At 43.0% G+C, this 19,621-nt stretch overlaps 1 protein-coding gene across 7 annotated transcripts in view; it reads left to right on the top strand.

Annotated features, from left to right (window-relative positions):
• KCNS3 (potassium voltage-gated channel modifier subfamily S member 3) overlaps positions 1-19,404 on the top strand; it is a 48,025-nt gene extending 28,621 nt beyond the window's left edge. For 6 of the 7 annotated variants that reach the window (XM_010810242.4, XM_005213036.5, XM_010810243.4 and 3 more), the window contains exons 2-3: positions 3,092-3,280; positions 17,400-19,404. In XM_010810242.4, coding sequence (XP_010808544.1) covers positions 17,459-18,934 — 1,476 coding nt within the window. In that variant the 5' untranslated portion in view covers positions 3,092-3,280; positions 17,400-17,458 and the 3' untranslated portion in view covers positions 18,935-19,404. 7 annotated transcript variants of the gene reach the window in all.
• Positions 19,405-19,621: the final 217 nt, after the last annotated feature.

The following is a 19,621-nucleotide window of genomic DNA, read 5'->3' as shown; positions in this document are numbered from 1 at the left end:
GCTTGAACATCAGGAAGTTCACGGTTCACATATTGCTGAAGCCTGGATTGGAGAATTTTGAGCATTACTTTGCTAGTGTGTGAGATGAGTGCAATTGTGTGGTAGTTTGAGCATTCTTTGGCATTACCTTTCTTTGGGACTGGAATGAAAACTGACTTTTCCAGTCCTGTGGCCACTGCTGAGTTTTCCAAATTTGCTGGCATATTGAGTGCAGCACTTTCACAGCATCATCTTTCAGGATTTGAAAATTGGAATAGCTCAACTGGAGTTCCATCACCTCCACTAGCTTTGTTTATAGTGATGCTTCCTAAGGCCCACTTGACTTCACATTCCAGGATGTCTGGCTTTAGGTGAGTAATCACACCATCATGATTATCTTGATCTTGAAGATCTTTTTTGTACAGTTCTTCTGTGTATTCTTGCCACCTCTTCTTAATATCTTCTGCTTCTGTTAGGTCCATACCATTTCTGTCCTTTATTGAGCCCATCTTTGCGTGAAAATTTCCCTTGGTATCTCTAATTTTCTTGAAGAGATCTCTGGTCTTTCCCATTCTGTTGTTTTCCTCTATTTCTTTGCACTGATCACTGAGGAAGGCTTTCTTATCTCTCCTTGCTATTCTTTGGGACTGTATTCAAATGAGACTGAGACAGAACTGTGTTTGAGCGTCTCCTGTGGAGGCACAGGTCGGCAGTGGTCTGCTGCAGGGACGGGGCTCTGGGTGTAGGTATGGCATAAGTCCTCTTGGAAGAGGTCGCCATTAACCCCACTATAGAGCTGCCAGAACTTACATAAATTCATATAAAGAAATATTGACTGATTTTATGTGTTTTCCAAAAACCCAGTCTTTTGGACAGAAATCATGGTGAGGGGAAATGAAGCAAGGCACAAGAATTCTGACTTTCAGGGGAAGAAGAGAAAAAAGACAGCCTAGGATGTTGTTCATGCATCAAACATTGATGCCCACTGGGCACCAGCTTCTGTAAAAATGATACATTTGGTCTGTCTGTCCCTGGACCAGCCCCATCCTGCGAAGGTGATGAGCCAGCATCCAGCAGTGCTGAGGTTTCTCAGAAGTGCTGAATAGCCTAAGGACTTTGTTGAGTTTTTTTTCCTTCAGTAATTAATGTAGTCATATCAAAGCTGTTTGTAGTTAGTTAATTATCTCCTAGCCAGATTAATCTTACCTTCCTTTAAAATGTGCTACTTTTGGAAAGGTGTCTGGTAGGGAAAGGAAGCCTATATTTGTGTGCTGTACCCTTTAAAAAAGGCACGACATTTCTACATATCCAGTGGAACACAAATATCTGAGGCTAACCCTTTGAGGTGCCCCTGGGAGGCCGTGGAGGAGGAGGAGGAGGACGTTAAGGGGGAGGAGGGAGAGAATAAAAAAGAGGAGGAGGTGGAGATGGAGTGGGGGAGAGGAGGAGAAGGGGGAGCGGAAGGACGAGGAGGAAGAGGAGGATGAGAAGGAGGAGGAGGAGGATGGTAAGGGGGAGGAGGGGGAGAATAAGGAAGAGGAGGTGGGGGAGCGGGAAGGGGGAGGACCATGAGGGGGAGGAGGGGGAGAATAAGGACGAGGTGGAGGAGGAGATGAGGCGGGGAGGAGGGGAAGGGTGGAAGGAATGGAGGAGGAGGCTAGCTCCTGAATTTTATTTGTCCATGTTGAAATGTCTCTACCTCTTTGCCAAGGGTCCCAATCACAGAAGTTCAGTGTGGGTAGAGCTGCACTTTTTCTGTATCCTTCCTCATTGTCATCTCTATTAGAGGTGGAAATTCGCCGCAGGGTTGCTCTGGCCCTTGTTGGGACCGGCTTGTGGTTCCTGCTTTGCTTCCCACCCCGTTGCCCCCTGGATGTTGGTAGGACACCTCCGCGTGTTTGTTCTTTGGCTTCGGTCCTATGGGCTCCGAGATTGGGGAGAGGGCAGGTGCTGGATCTTGTTTGTAATCGCAATGCCTGGATAATATCAGGCAGAGCTTCAGATATAATGAAGGTTTGCAGTGACTGACACAGCTGGAAGCATGTCTTTCACTTTTTTCTGAAGCTCAGGATCAATCCTTTCTTCTTTATCTTCCCTATTTCCCCTTTGAACTTAGCATTGATTGAAAAACATGAAAATCGATAGGTAGATGCTTAGATACTACCATGGGAAAGCACCACCATGAAGCAAAGCTTACCCTGTTGGCAAGTAAAGTTTTTTTTTTTTTTTTGCTTTCTTTAATTTATTCAGAGAGAAAAAATGAAATTTATCCTCTTATTTTCATATTAACTCTCCCTCATACATGACACACACACACACACACACACGTGCGCGCACACATAACTAGAGGACTTTGATCTAGCATGTGTAGTCATTTCTGATGTGTGAAAGATGACAGTGACCAATGAAGCAACATTGAATTTGGCCAGCCTTTGAAACCTATCGATTTCAAATTAGAGCAGCAGTATTCATTCTATTAGTGCAGTCACACTCAAAACTTGGTCTCTAATATGGATTAAAGGTGTTCAATTAGAAGTTTATAAATTTGTTGTTCAGTCGCTAAGTCATGTCTGACTCTTTGGGACACCATGAACTGCAACAAGCCAGGCTTCCTTGTCCTTCAGTATCTCTCAGAGTTTGCTCAAACTCATATCCACTGAGTTGGTGATGCCATCCAACCATATCATCCCCTGTCGCCCCCTTCTCCTGCCCTCAATCTTTCCCAACATCAGGGTCTTTTTATAAGTATACCCTTGAAAAATGTACTAGGAAAATGATGCTCCTGGAAGAAACAGTGTGGGAGGTGAGTGACTAACGTCCTAATTCTAGGACCTCATGTTATGGATATTTTATTGGCCTTGGGGTCAGTGGAGATGCCCCAGGTGTCCACTCCAGTCAAGATCTGAGTCCTGGAGCCTGAAAGTGGTTGCGAATCACTTCCTGATGTCTCTGTAGCCATGTGACCAAGGGGAGTGATGGGTCCTGGGAGTTTGATTGGTCTCTATGATATGAGTCTAATTAATAAAATGCCCAGAGCATTGAGTCTGAGATAAAACTTTTTGGATGTGTTTTCTCCTTGGAGTTACAACATGACTGATACTTTCTTCTGCAGGTGAGAGTGATTTCCCAGCGATTGCTTCGGCCGGTACAACCAGAGAACAGGATTCTTTTCTTTTTGGCTGCTAAATGCCTCTGTATTCCACACTTTCCAGTGAGGGGAGAAGGCTGGAGCTTCTTGGATGATGATGGATATTCCGCTGGGCAGGATGAGGGCAGAGTGTGTGACATCAACACCACAAGGGTAAGAGCTGCCTGTCTGGTGTTTTCTCTGATGCCAGCATTTACCAAAGGAAGGGGAGAAAAACCTAGTGACAGAAATGAGGGTTAAGCATCTGGGAGACTCTTCAGTTTGTAAACATCCATGGGGCAGTTGGGGTAGATGACTGAGGAAGGAAGGGAGAGGGCTGGCCTGGAAGGACTGGGTTGCTGTGTGCTGGGAGACACAGCAGGTCAACTTTGGAAGATCCTGTTGTCCACATGGCCCACCCTCTTTTGTGGTTATAGTTCACACTTGAGGAAGTGACACTCCTTACTGTGACAAGGTTCCATTTGTGTCCATTTGAGTTAGCCTGGCCTGTAATGAGTGCTATGGTGCCGAACCTGAGAAGAATCTCGCTCTGGTCCCAGATTGAGGACTTATTGGCAGTACTGGGCCCGGAGACACACTTTTGCTTGAGCTATATAGGTGGCTGAGATGGTAAAGAATCTGCCTCCAATTCAGGAGACCCAAGTTCGATCCCTGGGTTGAGAGGATCCACTAGAAAAAGAAATGGCAACCCCCTTCAGTATTCTTGATTGGAAAATCCCATGGACAAAGGATCTTGGTGGGCTACAGTTTACGGGGTCCCAAAGAATTGGACACAACTGCACAATTGACACTTCCTATAGTGTTAAAAACTTTTTGGATCAATTCTGATTAATGTTGAGATATCTTACGTAAAAATGAGGATTTCTGGGTTTTCCAGGAACACTGTAAGATACACCCAAACTGGCCTTCTGTTCTCAAAAAGGACTCATGCCGAGTAGTCTTTGCCTCTGAGATAAGCCTGGGTGGTTCACTGCAGTCCCAACTAGCCCACTTCATTTGTGTAACTTACTTGTTGGTTGTTTGGTCACTGGAGGCATGTCATTTCACCATGCCTGATCTACAGCCTTCTGCTAGCTCTTTCACAAAAACAGTGTTTTTGTTTTTTTTTTTTTAAGAACAGTTTACAGAAAAATTGTGCAGAAATTGCTGAGTTCCCATGTACACCCTCCCCTTATCCACACAGTTCATCCTACTTTTCACATCTTGCCTTGGTGCAGTGTTTATTACAATTGTTAGCCAATACTGACATATTATTATTGACTTAAGTCCGTAGTGCATATTAGGATTCACTCTTGGTGTGGAACTTTCTATGGGTTTTGACAAACACATAGCGGCATGTATGGACCGTCACAGCATCATATAGGATAGTTTCCTGCTCCCAAATGCTCTGTGCTCCATCTGTTCACAGTCATAGTTTTTATTGATTCTTCTAGATCAAAATGAATATCTTTCACTGGACCACGGGCAGCACTTAGCATAAGGGGCTGGGGCTGTGGTGATGACAAGACATAGTCCCCTCCATGGGAAAAGCTTGGAGTCTGGTGACAGTAATGGTCAGAGTTGTGGAGGATAAAGAGAACTATAAAGGCAATAAAGAGAAGGATAAAGATAACTATAAGGATATGTAGATAACTAAGGATAAAGAGAACTATAAAGACACTGTAATCCCTTGCCCGGGGTAGGGGTGGGGTGGGGGGCAGTGCAGATAAAAATGCACCTGAACGGCTATGGGAGAAGGTGAACAGAGCTGGGAAGTAAGGGCAGGGGGAATGATTCATGTGGAGCAGATCATTCTGCTCCAGCACTCCACCTCTGGACCTCATTGTGTCACCCCGACAGCTGTCTTTAGGGTCTTCTCCAGTGAGTTGGCAGTTTCCATCAGGTGGCCAACTGTCTGCATGAGGGTTCCTCTGTGTAATGTGACTCAGTTCCTCTATGTAATGTGATGAGGTAGTTACTGGAGAGTTAAGTCTCCCCTCTTGTGGCAAAGTCCACATTTTTCCAATTTCTGGTGAATATCTTTCACCTCTGCTTCTTTGCTTTCTACAAATAGGACAGATTTCTGGCTTTTGGGTTCACTGAATTAGCCTTCTAAAGCAGCTCTCCTGCTTGGAGATAAGCTGGGTGAGTTACAGGGATCCCTGAAGTTTGCAGGGGGAGTCAGCCATTCTAAATGGAATCCCGAGGAAATGAGCACCTCTCTAGTATGACTGTCCAGATGGAGGTGGCAAGAGAGGGAAAGGAGTAAGTAGGGGCAGGAACAAGGAGGTAGGGGGACTCATCTGTTTTGTTTTGTTTTTTTTTTTTAGTTCTACCTATTTATTGCTACCAACCCATCTCCCTCCACCCCACTCATGCATGTTCGCTCCGTCTTGTGACCCCATGGACTACAGCCCTACCAGGCTCTTCTCTGTCCATGGAATCTTCCAGGCAAGGATACTGGATTGGGTTGCCATTTCCTTCTCCAGGGGACTCTTGTCTTAATCTCTTATTTTTGAAATAAGGCTTTACATGTATCTTATGCTTTGTGTTTTCAGAAGACTTTTGTGTTTGTTATTGTATCATCAAAGTGTGTACATCATCTTTTATTGATCAAGAACCTCCCATCCAAGGTCACAGAGCTGGGAAGTGGTGCTTCAGGCACAAGTTTTCAGAGTCTTAACCTGTCTTCTTTTCTTTAGGTGCTTCTGATAGTTCAGCATGGATAAGTGGACCTGGTGGGTTCATTTCTTTCAGTGCAACATTTAAAAGTTGGGTTTGGGTTATGAATCTTCTGAATGAGGGTGACTGGGGACCTGTGCCACTGGTGTGTTGTCAGCTGCACACAATGCTGTTGGAATACGGATGTGGAAGAGACCAGGAGGGAGTTTCCTTGCTCTGCTTGGCCAGTGGGATTCACTTTGCATCCAGGCTTCCTCATGGGCTGGGAAGAGCTGTTTGGAAGATTACTGGGGGGATTAGATCCACTTAGAAGCCTCAGGATACCCAGGAAATGCTGATCCCTGCAAACAAAGACTTATATCTAGAAGGCTCTCTGAGGCTTTGTATGGCCTGCACACTGGCTCTGGGCATGTCCTCCTCGATGTCTCATAAAGAGCTATTTCTTTTTCAGGATTGTGCTGTAAAAAGACATCTGATCCACAAAGATCTGAATCAAGGACCACTAGCATCTCCATTTCCAAATCCACAGTCAAGGTGGACCATGCAGTGCCACTGACATTTCATTATACTCTCTGCTCCTCTGTGACCCAACGCTGACTTCTGATTTTCTTTTCCTTACATGCTACCCACCTCAGTGCATGGGGAGCTTGCTCTGGGAGAAGGTCATCACCGGGGAAGGTTCCTGGTGAGAGGATGCTCAATACTTGGGTGTGGATGGAATTTAGATTTTCACTTCTGTTTACATTTGTTTCATTTTATTTGGAATAGTCTCACACAGCATGGCTGGAAATAGAATTTAGCATGATGGTGAAGAATCCGCCCGCAGTGCAGGAGACCAGGGTTCGATCCCTGGGTTGGGAAGATCCCATGGAGGAGAGTATGGCAACCCACTCCAGTATTCTTGCCTGGAGAATTCCCTTGGAGCCTGGTGGGCTAAAGTCCATGAGGTCACACAGAGTCGAACACGACTGATGGACTAAACACAGCACATCACCCTTTTAAAAAACATATATGATTTTTATTTGAAAGTTAATAGAATGAAATACAGCTTTTCCAGATGATTATTCCATAAAGACTTCAATATTAATGCAGAAAAATGCTCCCCTCTTCCTCGATGATAGGACTAATGTAGATTTTGGACAAGTGGGAAGGACAAAAGAGTCTAGGTTTTTTTGTTTGCTTGTCTGTTTACTTTTATGGAATTGATTTAAAAGAGTGGTTCTGCCCAATAAAGCAAGTAGAAGTGGCTTGTATTTGTTATGCCTTTCTTACTTTTTTGAGCAAATCAAGTGCATTATCAAAGCCACCCATGCACATGTGTGCATGGATATGTGTCAACCTTTAAAAGACACAGTTTTGAGAGCATTTATAAAGTGAGTTTGAGAGCATGAAGCAAAGAGAGTGGTAAGAGGTTAATGGCTTTGGAAAGGCTTTATGGATGCCACTTGGAGAGAAATAGATCAGCGTGGTGTTTAGTTTAAACTGCCATAGAATATCTTGGATCTTTGACATCTTTTTTCTTTCTTTTCAATCTTACAAACACCAGGAGACACAAGGTGGCCAAATACAGTATATGGTGTCCTCACCATGAGTGATTTGTGTTGATAGTAGGCAGGAGGATTGATGCAATGAAGTGAAGCTCTTGAGGAAGAGAACGAAAATAGCACTTAAGTTTTCTACCTGTGGCCAGATGCCTTTGGTACACATAGATGTGCCTGATCGGAGACCGCATGTATCCTTGACATGCTAGTACCAAATCCCCTACCAGAGTATATAGCATTATTTATTGAGGCTGACTAAAAATATATATAAAATTGAAGGCCAGCTGGTTAAAGACCTTCCTCCTTCCAGTTAAAAAAGTTAAATGTTTGAAGCATAGTGGAAAAAGTTTGCCCTATAAATCTGTATAATGTTGGCTAAATCCTGAGCCTCAGGTTTTTCTATTTGCGACATGGGGTATAAGATCTACTGCTAGGACTGCAGGAGAATTAAATGAAGTCATTCATTCAATGATAATTACTCATTGCTTATACTGAGGTACTACGTGAGTTGCTGGGAATTACAGGATGCACAATAATGTATATGAAAATATGTATCACAGTGCATAGCCACACAAGGTGCTTACTAGATTTTTCTTAAACCATTTTTTGATGGAGAATTTTTATATGTACAAAAAAAGAGAATAATTCATTAAATTCCTCTGTACCTGTCACTCAGCTAAAATAATCGTCGTAGTTATTAATTCATAGCCATCTTGTATGACCAGTGACTCCTCCCTGTCCTCCCAACCCCACACCAATGAATTATTTTGAAGTAAATTCTTAATGCAGTAAAATTTTATCCATAAATCTTAGCATATATTTGTGAAAGGTAAAGGTTTTTTTAGCGCATAATTACAATACCATTAGCACATTGAAAAATTGAACAATTATAATTTTACATTATCAAGTGTCTAGTTCAGTGTTCAGATACTCCTGATTTTCATATATATATTTTTGAAAGCATTTGGCTAGCTCGAATCAGTATCCACACCAAGCCACACACTGAATCTATTTGATGTGTCATTTATCTGATCCATCATTTGTCCTGTATAATTTCCCACAGTCTGTTTTTTGCTGATTGCATCCCTATAGTGTCTTTGAACATGTTCCTCTGAAATATCCTATTTGATTTTAACTGTTAGAGCTAGATCAAATTTATGTCTTATTTTATTTTTTAGCTAGGATAGTTCAGAATTGTGTACTTGTTTCCATCCGGAGGCACATTCTGTCTTGTCTCTTTTTGTTACACTGGCTTGAACAGTGAGTTCAGGTATTGTTTCTCTGAACTAACCATTGTGGAGTTCCCTATTCATTTTTTAACTGGGTTTTAGCAGCCGTTTATGAGCACACTCAGATCTGTTATTTTATTATGAATTGCACAATGGTGAGATTTTAATTCTATCATTCCTTCACTGTTTTCCAAATTGGTCACACCATTTTCCACTACTACTCATTATGCTTAAAGGTTCTGATTTCTCTGCATCATCACAAACACTTACTGTGTTATAACGTAAGACTTGTATTATTATTACTTTTTGATTATATCCATCCTAGTTGTGTGAAATGGTGTCTCATTGTGACTCTGACTTGTGTTTCCTAGTGACCAATGATGTTGAGCATCTTTTCATGTGTTTTTTTGGCCATTTGTATATCTTTGAAGAAATGCCTATAAAATCCTTTGCCCATTTGTCTTTTTACTGTTGTAAGAGTTTTTTATTTTTTAAATCTATTCTGGATTCTAGACTCCTATTAGATCTATCAAGTCAAGTCAAGTGTTAGTCACTCAGTTGTGTCTGACTCTTTGCAACCTCGTGGACCACCAGGCTCCTCTGTCCATGGAATTCTCCAGGCTAAGAATTCTGGAGTGGGTTGCCATTCCCTTTTCCAGGGGGGTCTTCCTGACCCAGGGATTGAACTCGTGTCTCCTGCATTGGAGGCAGATTCTTTACCATCTGAGTGAACCCCAGGGAAGCCTAATAACTTGCAAATATTTTCTCCTAATTTGTGGGCAGTTTTGCTCAGTATTTCCCAATTCCCCTTCATAAGAATTTCCCTTCATTTTGTTTCCCCAATTGCAGCGTGCAAAAGTACCTGCTTCCCCACATACTTAGTAATAGAGTATGTAGCTCAGTTTTTGTATTTTTTCCCATTTTGGTATTAGATATGATTTGTTGTTGTTTAGTCACTAAGTCATGTCTGACTCTTTGTGACCCCATCGTCTGAAGCCCTCTAGGCTCCTCTGTCCATGGGATTTCCCAGGCAAGAATACTGGAGTGGGTTGCCATTTCATTCTTCAGGGGATCTTCCTGACCCAGGGATCGAACTCACGTCTCCTACTTGGCAGGTGAATTCTTTACCATTGAACCACCTGGGAAGCCCATTAGATATGATACTGCTCCATAATTTTAATGTTCATTTATCTTACTATGAGCAAGGTAGAACATTGTTTTCCTGTTTTAAGACCCATTGACATTTTTTTTTGTAAACTGTCTATTCATATCTGGCCCATTTTTCTATATTGTTTTTCTCTTTTTCTTCTCAGTCTAAAGCCTTTTATATGCTAGGTATATTAACCACTTGTCTGTGATATAAGTGGCAAATATTTTTTTAACATTGCTTATGGCATGGTTTTCCATACCAAAATTTTACTTTTATATAATCAAAACTTTTTTTTTGTATTTTTAGTCAAAATTAAAGAGATTTTTCTCACTTACAGAGAAATTGACCCAAATCTTTATTTAGTATTTGTATAATTCTCTCTCTAAATATGGTTTACACTATATGTATATTATATACATTCCTTTATATGTTCACTTATGTATCAGTTCAGTTCAGTTGCTCAGTTGTGTCTGACTCTTTGCGACCCCATGAATTGCAGCATGCCAGGCCTCCCTGTCCATCGCCAACTCCCGGAGTTCACTCAAACTCACGTCCATTGAGTCGGTGATGCCATCCAGCCATCTCGTCCTCTGTCATCCCCTTTTCCTCCTGTCCCCAATCTCTCCCAGCATCAGAGTCTTTTTCAATGAGTCAGCTCTTCACATGAGGTGGCCAAAGTACTGGAGTTTCAGCCTTAGCATCATTCCTTCCAAAGAACACCCAGGGATGATCTCCTTTAAAATGGACTGGTTGGATCTCCTTGCAGTCCAAAGGACTCTCAAGAGTCTTCTCCAACACCACAGTTCAAAAGCATCAATTCTTCGGCGCTCAGCTTTCTTCACAGTCCAACTCTCGCATCCATCCATGACCACAGGAAAAACCATAGCCTTGACTAGACGGACCTTTGTTGGCAAAGTAATGTCTCTGCTTTTCAATATGCTATCTAGGTATAGCTTCATGTATAAAATATATGTAAGATAATTATTATATGTAAGGTATACTATAAGTATATATTAAATATATATATATAAATATACCTTTGACACATAGTATTTTCTGAATGGGAATGAATGATGCTGTTAAATGCTGGCCTGAATATAGAGTCTTGTAAATAACCATGTTCGTTATCTGTTCTTCTTACTTACTCCTTCGAGTGGGTGAACCAGCACACTGCAGAGCAGAGGGGCTGACATAGGGAGCCCTGGCTTGAGTTTTGCTCTAACCCTTAATAGCTGTGTGATGCCCATCTCTTCTAATCCTGCTTCCTCACCTGCAAAATCTCAAGGTAATAGTGAGGAGCAGATGATATAAGGACCGATTGTAATTGGCCAGGGACTAGCTTCATGTAAGGGAACCTTGCTACAGTTTATAAAGGTGAGGTCTTCTTTCCTGCTCTCCATAGGCTGCTTTGGGCTGGATGCAGCCAAGGAAACCAACAGTGTACTCTGGCAGCCATGATGTGGAGAATCTCATCTTGTCCTCTGAGCTGAAGCATCTGATCTGATATAGAGATGCTTTCTTTTTTCTCTCCTCTAAAAGTCCCATAATGAGAGATCTCTGGTTTTATGATGTATGTTGCTATTGTGATTAGGCTTTGTGGAATGAGGGCTTCCCTGGTGGCTCAGGTGGTAAAGAATCTGCTTGCCAAGCAGGAGACCCAGGTTTGATCCCTGGGTTGGGAAGATTCCCCTGGAGGAGGGAATGTCAACCCACTCCAGTATTCTTGCCTGGAGAATTCCATGGACAGAGGAGCCTGGTGGGCTATAGTCTATAGGGTCAAAAAGAGTTGGACATGACTGAGCGACTAACACTTTTTGTGGAATGCATGGACCTCAGAACAGGCTCCTTTTTACTGGCATAGAGTGAATACAAAGCAAGGAGGACAGAACAGGAAGATGGCAATTATGGTTGATAACAATGTTCTTTGGAAAAGTGATTTTGGAACAGTTGGGAAATGGATGGCACACTTTCTGATTATGAGACTGACTTCAGCAGGTTGTATCATGAAGGGAGACAGTGGCTTTCAACCATTGTGGGTTTCCGGGAAAGCTAAGGAGATAAAAAATAATCCACCAGAAGAAAATGTCCATGAAAGCCTTAATGCTAGCTTCACTAAAACTCGTTCCTTGGAACATTTTACTCTTGTACTTGCCATGAACATAAGCCTGCTTTCAGAGATCTGAGGTTCCATAAATATTTGGACCACGCCATGAGCTCTGATTTAGGCCCTTCGAAGAAGATCTCTAACTAAAAATAGAAAGCCGAGGCAAGAAAAAAATCATGTCTTTTGGAGAGGTCAGCACATCTTGTGAAGTGTTTTGCTATGCCAGGCCGTGGTCTCTGGTTTCACGGGAACATTGTCAGTGCTGGGGTGTCCAGAGCAAATGGTGCAAATAGCCTTGTATTTTCTCTCACATTGAGCTTCCTCCTAGGGTGGATGGCAGAGGGCTGTGTTTTCAGGCTGTGTTCTCTGGAGTGTCCTTTTCAGAGGTGGAATCTCTTGTCTCGCTGACAGCTTCGTCTCTTTGTAAACATAAGGACAAGAAATTCCTACCTGGCCTTACGTTTCCTCTAATGATGTCATCCGGTTGTGCAGAGTAGAAAACACATCTTCCTTTTGACTTTCTTCTTCCTTATCTTTTCCTTCCAATCAGTGACCAAGTCCTCTTGATTCTACTTTATTTGTTGTTCAGTCACTAAGTCATGTTCAACTCTTTGCAACCCCATAAACTTCAGCATGCCAGCCTTCCCTGTCCTTTGCTATCTCCCAGAGCTTGCTCAGACTCATATCCAATGAGTCAGTGATGCCATCCAACCATGTCATTCTCTGTTACCCTCTTCTCTTCCTGCCTTCAATCTTTCCCATCATCAAGGTCTTTTCCAATGAGTCAGCCCTTCATTCACATCAGATGGCCAAAGTATTGGAGCTCCAGCTTCAGCATCAGTCCTTCCAATGAATAATGTGAAGTCAAGTGGGCCTTAGGAAGCATCACTACAAACAAAGCTAGTGGAGGTGATGGAATCCCAGTTGAGCTATTCCAAATCCTGAAAGATGATGCTGTGAAAGGGCTGCACTCAATATGCCAGCAAATTTGGAAAACTCAGCAGTGGCCACAGGACTGGAAAAGGTCAGTTTTCATTCCAATCCCAAAGAAAGGCAATGCCAAAGAATGCTCAAACTACCACACAATTGCACTCATCTCACATGCTAGTAAAGTAATGCTCAAAATTCTCCAAGCCAGGCTTCAGCAATATGTGAACCGTGAACTTCCTGATGTTCAAGCTGGTTTTAGAAAAGGCAGAGGAACCAGAGATCAAATTGCCAACATGTGCTGGATCATGGGAAGAGCAAGAGAGTTCCAGAAAAACATCTATTTCTGCTTTATTGACTATGCCAAAGCCTTTGACTGTGTGGATCACAATAAACTGTGCAAAATTCTTCAAGAGACGGGAATGCCAGACCACCTGATCTGCCTCTTGAGAAATTTGTATGCAGGTCAGGAAGCAACAGTTAGAACTGGACATGGAACAACAGACTGGTTCCAAATAGGAAAAGGAGTTCGTCAAGGCTGTATATTGTCACCCTGTTTATTTAACTTCTATGCAGAGTACATCATGAGAAACGCTGGACTGGAAGAAACACAAGCTGGAATCAAGATTGCCGGGAGAAATATCAATAACCTCAGATATGCAGATGATACCATCCTTATGGCAGAAAGTGAAGAGGAACTAAAAAGCCTCTTGATGAAAGTGAAAGTGGAGAGTGAAAAAGTTGGCTTAAAGCTCAACATTCAGAAAACAAAGATCATGGCATCTGGTCCCACCACTTCATGGGAAATAGATGGGGAAACAGGGGAAACAGTGTCAGACTTTATTTTTCTGGGCTCCAAAATCACTGCAGATGGTGACTGCAGCCATGAAATTAAAAGGCGCTTACTCCTTGGAAGGAAAGTTATGACCAACCTAGATAGCATATTGAAAAGCAGAGATATTACTTTGCCAACAAAGGTCCGTCTAGTCAAGGCTATGGTTTTTCCTATGGTTATGTATGGATGTGAGAGTTGGACTGTGAAAAAGGCTGAGCGCCGAAGAATTGCTGCTTTTGAACTGTGGTGTTGGAGAAGACTCTTGAGAGTCCCTTGGACTGCAAGGAAATCCAACCAGTCCATTCTGAAGGAGATCAGCCCTGGGATTTCTTTGGAAGGAATGATGCTAAAGCTGAAACTTCAGTACTTTGGCCACCTCATGCGAAGAGTTGACTCATTGGAAAAGACTCTGATGCTGGGAGGGATTAGGGGCAAGAGGAGAAGGGGATGACAGAGCTTGAGATGGCTGGATGGCCTCACTGACTCGATGGACGTGAGTCTCAATGAACTCTGGGAGTTGGTGATGGACAGGGAGGCGTGGCGTGCTGCGATTCATGGGGTCGCAAAGAGTCGGACACGACTGAGCGACTGATCTGATCTGATCTGATCTTAGGATTGACTGGTTTGATCTCCTTGCTGTCCAAGGGACTCTCAAATCTTCTCCAGCACCACAGTTCAAGAGCATCAATTCTTTGGCAATCAACTTTTTTTATGGTCCAACTCTCACATCCATACATGACTACTGGAAAAACCATAGCTATGACTATATGGCCCTTTGTTGGCAAAGTGATATCTCTGCTTCTTAATACCCTGTCTAGGTTTATCATAGCTTTTCTTGAAAGAAGCAAGTGTCTTTTAATTTTGTGGCTATGGTAACCATCTGCAGTGATTTTGGAGCCCAGGAAAATAAAATCTGTCACTGTTTTTACTTTTTACCCTTCTATTTGGCATGAAGTGATGGGACTGAATGCTATGATCTTAGTTTTTTGAATGTTGAGTTTTAAGCCAGCTTTTTCACTCTCCTCTTTCACCTTCATCAAGAGGCTCTTTAGTTCTTCACTTTCTGCCATTAAAGTGGTATCATCTGCATGTCCGAGGTTATTGATATTTCTGGGCAGTCTTGATTCCAGTTTGTGAGTCATCCAGCCTAGCATTTCATATGATGTACTCTACATATAAGTTAAATAAGCAGAGTGACAATATACAGCATTGATGTGCTCCTTTCCCAATTTTGAACTAGTCCATTGTTCCTTGTCCAGTTCTAACTGTTCCTTCTTGTCCTGTATACATACAGGTTTCACAGGAGGGCAGGTAAGGTGATCTGGTATTCCTATCTGTTTAAGAATTTCCCACAGTTTGTTGTGATCCACACAGTCAAGGCTTTAGCATAGTAAATGAAGCAGAAGTAGATGTTTTTTGGGATTCCCTTGCTTTTTCTATGATCCAGTGGATGTTGGCAATTTGATCTCTGATTCCTCTTGCCTTTTCTACATCCAGCTTGAACATCTGGAAGTTCTGTGTTCACATACTGCTGAAGCCTAGGTTGGAGAATTTTGAACATTACCTTGCTAGCATGTGAAATGAGTGCAGTTTTATGGTAATTTGAACATTCTTTGGCATTGCCTTTCTTTGGGATTGGAATGAAAACTGACCTTTTTCTAGTTCTGTGGCCACTGCTGAGTTTTCCAAATTTACTGGCATATTGAGTGGAACACTTTCACAGCTATAAAATTCTTGAATTTGTCACCTCCTCTTTATACATACCACTGATGTATGAGTTTGCATTCTCTCACCCGTTCTGTTGTAACCCTGCCTCTTTGGCCCCAGTCATTCCTGCCAACAGTCTTCTATCCTGCTGTCAGTGGGGTCTTTCTAAGTTATAGTCACAAATACAGCCATGTCTACTTATTGATTAAGGTGATTTAGCAGTCTCATCTACAGGATCAAGTCCATACTCTTTTTTTTTTTTTTAATATTTTTTTTGATGTGGACCATTTTTAAAAAGTCTTAAGTGAATTTTGTTACAGTATTGCTTCTCTTTTATGTTTTGTTTTTTCTTGCCACAAGGCATGTGGGATCTTAGCTCCTCAACCAGGGATCCAGCCTGCACAACCTGCAGACGAAGTCTTAGCCACGGGACCACCAGGGAAGTCCCATGTCTAAACTCTTTAGATTGATTCACGATTCTCTTTGCAGTCTGACTTGTCCCCACCTTTTGATGCCCAATGTTGGGAATGTCCTTTGTCCCCATTGCTCAGCTCTGCTTAAACCTTTAACATTTACTTAAATAGAACCTCTGCTAGGAAGCTTCTCCAGACAGAGGATTGGTGGTTCCCCAGTAACCCCAAGGATGCTTGACTCACTTTGGTAATAATACTACTACCTATATTGGATTATTGGATTATAGTAAGGAAAAAAACCAGAAAGGGGGTGGGAGGGATATGTGTGTAGTGGATATAGCATGGGCTTTGGAGTTTATCAACCTGGGTTTAAACCATGGCTTTACCATTTGCTTATCTTGTGATCTTGGACTTAACTTCTCTGAGTGTTTACTTTCCTTTACATCTACTGTGTAGTATTGAAAGGATGAAATCACATGATATACACAAAAATTTATTAGTACTTAGTTGGAACTCAGTACGTGACAATCTCCTGCCTTTTTTTATTTGCATCATCAGCTCTGAGGAATCAGCATTGTATTGGATGATGGTCAAAACCTATTATTTTCTCTCTGAGAAATAGTTTTGGTACATCTTGGTTAGAGTCAAGACTAAAATAGCCTGTATATGCTGGGCCAGTATAGACTTGAGTATCAAAGATTGGGAGTGTGTAGGAGACTGTTTGTGAAGGGAGGAAGGAGATGGCAGAGGAGCATAGTTGTGTCAGGAAACTGATACTGCAATTAACATAAAAAGGTTTCCCTAAGTCACTTTCTTCCCTTGTGGATGTACCTGAAACCCCATCCCATGAAGTGTAACTGTATCTTTAAGATACTAATGGGACCAGGGGGTAATTATATCCTCTTGATTGTCCACATCCAAATGTGGGGAATAGAGCTTTCTCTAAAAGGAGTGAAACATGGGAGCGTAAGAAGAAACCTACATCTTTTATAAGAGCTGATCTGAGCCCCAGTGATGTGTGGCTTATGTACGAGGTGCAGAGCAGAGAGCTGTTCCTGAATGTGCTTGACCAAGCCATAGGGAACAGGAGAGATGAGCTGCAAGCCAGGCAGCAAATAGCATGCCACGTTTGAACTGAGCATTTCCAAATGAAGAAGCCTTGTGTTTGAGGCTGGAGATGCTTGTATTGAGTAAGTGATCTCAAATGCATTGCTTTTGGGGTATGGCATGCTATTATGAATGCTTCAAAAATAGAGAAATAGGAATTGGAAATTCATAAAAATTATATGGCAGTCTTTTCCAAAAAATGTATATATAAACCCATTTTTAAAAAACTAAAAACCTATTTTATGTTGAATTTCTTATTGTCAAAGGGGGATAGTATATTCGTTTTTATTTTGTTTTCTATTTTGCTTTCTTTTTTTTTTTTAATGGTATGTAATCTTTCTTTTTTAATAAGATGACTTTTGTTTCATTTATTTATTTTTTCTGGTTGAGTCATGTGGCACGTGAGATCTCAGTTCCCCAACCAGGGATAGAATCCACACCCCCTGTGTTGGAGGTGTGGCATCCCAACCTCTGGACCGCCAGACAAGTCCCTCTGTTTTTGCTTTTAATGTAGCCCATCATCCTGGAAAGGGCAGATTAAAAATAAGCTTGGCACGGCTGCTCGGAACAGGGCTCACGCGTCTTGTGTTCCTTCCAGGGCCAGCGTGAACTCCCTCGTCTCCCTTCCCAGCCAGCTCTCCACCGCCTGGATCCACCATGGTGTTTGGTGAGTTTTTCCATCGCCCTGGACCAGACGAGGAACTTGTCAACTTGAACGTGGGGGGCTTTAAGCAGACGGTCGACCAGAGCACCCTCCTGCGCTTCCCTCACACCAGACTCGGGAAACTGCTTAGCTGCCACTCGGAAGAGGCCATCCTGGAACTGTGCGATGACTACAGCGTGGCCGATAAAGAGTACTACTTTGATCGCAACCCCTCGCTGTTCAGATATGTCTTGAACTTCTATTACACGGGGAAGCTGCACGTCATGGAGGAGCTGTGCGTGTTCTCGTTCTGCCAGGAGATTGAGTACTGGGGCATCAACGAGCTCTTCCTGGATTCCTGCTGCAGTAATCGCTACCAGGAGCGCAAGGAGGAGAACCACGAGAAGGACTGGGACCAGAAGAGCAACGACGTGAGTACCGACTCCTCCTTCGAAGAGTCGTCTCTGTTCGAGAAAGAGCTGGAGAAGTTTGACAAGCTGCGATTTGGCCAGCTCCGGAAGAAGATCTGGATCCGGATGGAGAACCCAGCCTACTGCCTGTCGGCCAAGCTCATCGCCATCTCTTCCCTGAGCGTGGTGCTGGCCTCCATCGTGGCCATGTGCATCCACAGCATGTCGGAGTTCCAGAACGAGGACGGGGAGGTGGACGACCCCGTGCTGGAAGGTGTGGAGATCGCATGCATCGCCTGGTTCACGGGCGAGCTGGTCATCCGGCTGGTTACTGCTCCCTGTCAAAAGAAATTCTGGAAGAACCCTCTGAACATAATTGACTTCGTGTCCATCGTTCCCTTTTATGCCACGTTGGCTGTAGACACCAAGGAGGAAGAGAGTGAGGACATCGAGAACATGGGGAAAGTGGTCCAGATCCTCAGGCTCATGAGGATTTTCCGAATTCTCAAGCTTGCCCGGCACTCGGTGGGACTTCGGTCTCTCGGTGCCACACTGAGGCATAGCTACCACGAGGTCGGCCTGCTGCTTCTCTTCCTGTCGGTGGGCATCTCCATCTTTTCTGTGCTTATCTACTCCGTGGAGAAGGACGACCACACCTCCAGCCTCACCAGCATCCCCGTCTGCTGGTGGTGGGCCACCATCAGCATGACGACCGTGGGCTATGGAGACACCCACCCGGTCACCTTGGTGGGAAAGCTGATCGCCAGCACGTGCATCATCTGTGGCATCTTGGTGGTGGCCCTTCCCATCACCATTATCTTCAACAAGTTCTCCAAGTACTACCAGAAGCAAAAGGACATCGATGTGGACCAGTGTAGTGAGGACCCGCCAGAGAAGTGTCAGGAGCTCCCTTACTTTAACATTAGAGACATTTATGCCCAGCGGATGCACGCCTTCATCACCAGTCTCTCTTCGGTGGGAATCATGGTGAGCGACCCCGACTCCACAGACGCTTCAAGCATTGAAGACAATGAGGATGTTTATAACACAGCATCCTTGGAGAATTGCCCCCCAATGTGAGCAGGGACCTTTGTGCCTGGACCGCGTGTCCCTTCCCGATGTTAGGTTAACACAGCTTTATCAACCTCAATGGGTTCGTTAAAATCATTTACTTCTCAGGGTGTACTCTTCAGCCATAGTTGGACATTTCATTGCTCTGAAATTATAGAAATGTCTTTATTTTTCTCAGTGAGGCGAATGAAATGCCTTGCTCTGAAATTTATTTTTTACAAGAGAGTTGTGATATGATTTTGATTTTGCAAAAAAAAAAAAATTATGGTATATGGTATTGGGTGGGATTTCTTGCTCCGGCTTCTGTATCATTCTGTGTTTATCATATACTCACATTGAGCTAACTGACAAGTAGAATCAAAGGCCCAGCTGGAGGCTACATGCATGTAAGATCCACAAAATGAGACAATGCATGTCCATCCATGTTCACATTCTAGACATGGACAATAGGAGCCTAATAAATTGCCTAATTCAGTACAGAGGATGTCTTGGTGGTGTGTTTTTATGTAAAGTAACTATATTTCAATACGTTCACAATCGACTTAGTAGAGAAAATGCTCTTTTTAGCACATCAAGAGCCCTTTCTGTATGTTTTTGAACTTTGGATATACATCATCAGTGGGCTAGTTCTTCTGTTCAGTAGCGTTGGTGGAGGTTTGGCAGGTGGAAGGGTCATGTTCATGATTAAACCACACT

Source organism: Bos taurus, chromosome 11 (assembly GCF_002263795.3).
Source record: "Bos taurus isolate L1 Dominette 01449 registration number 42190680 breed Hereford chromosome 11, ARS-UCD2.0, whole genome shotgun sequence".
NCBI lineage: Eukaryota > Metazoa > Chordata > Mammalia > Artiodactyla > Bovidae > Bos > Bos taurus.
Note: the sequence above shows the minus strand (reverse complement) of the source record. Positions and strands in the feature narration are given on the sequence as shown.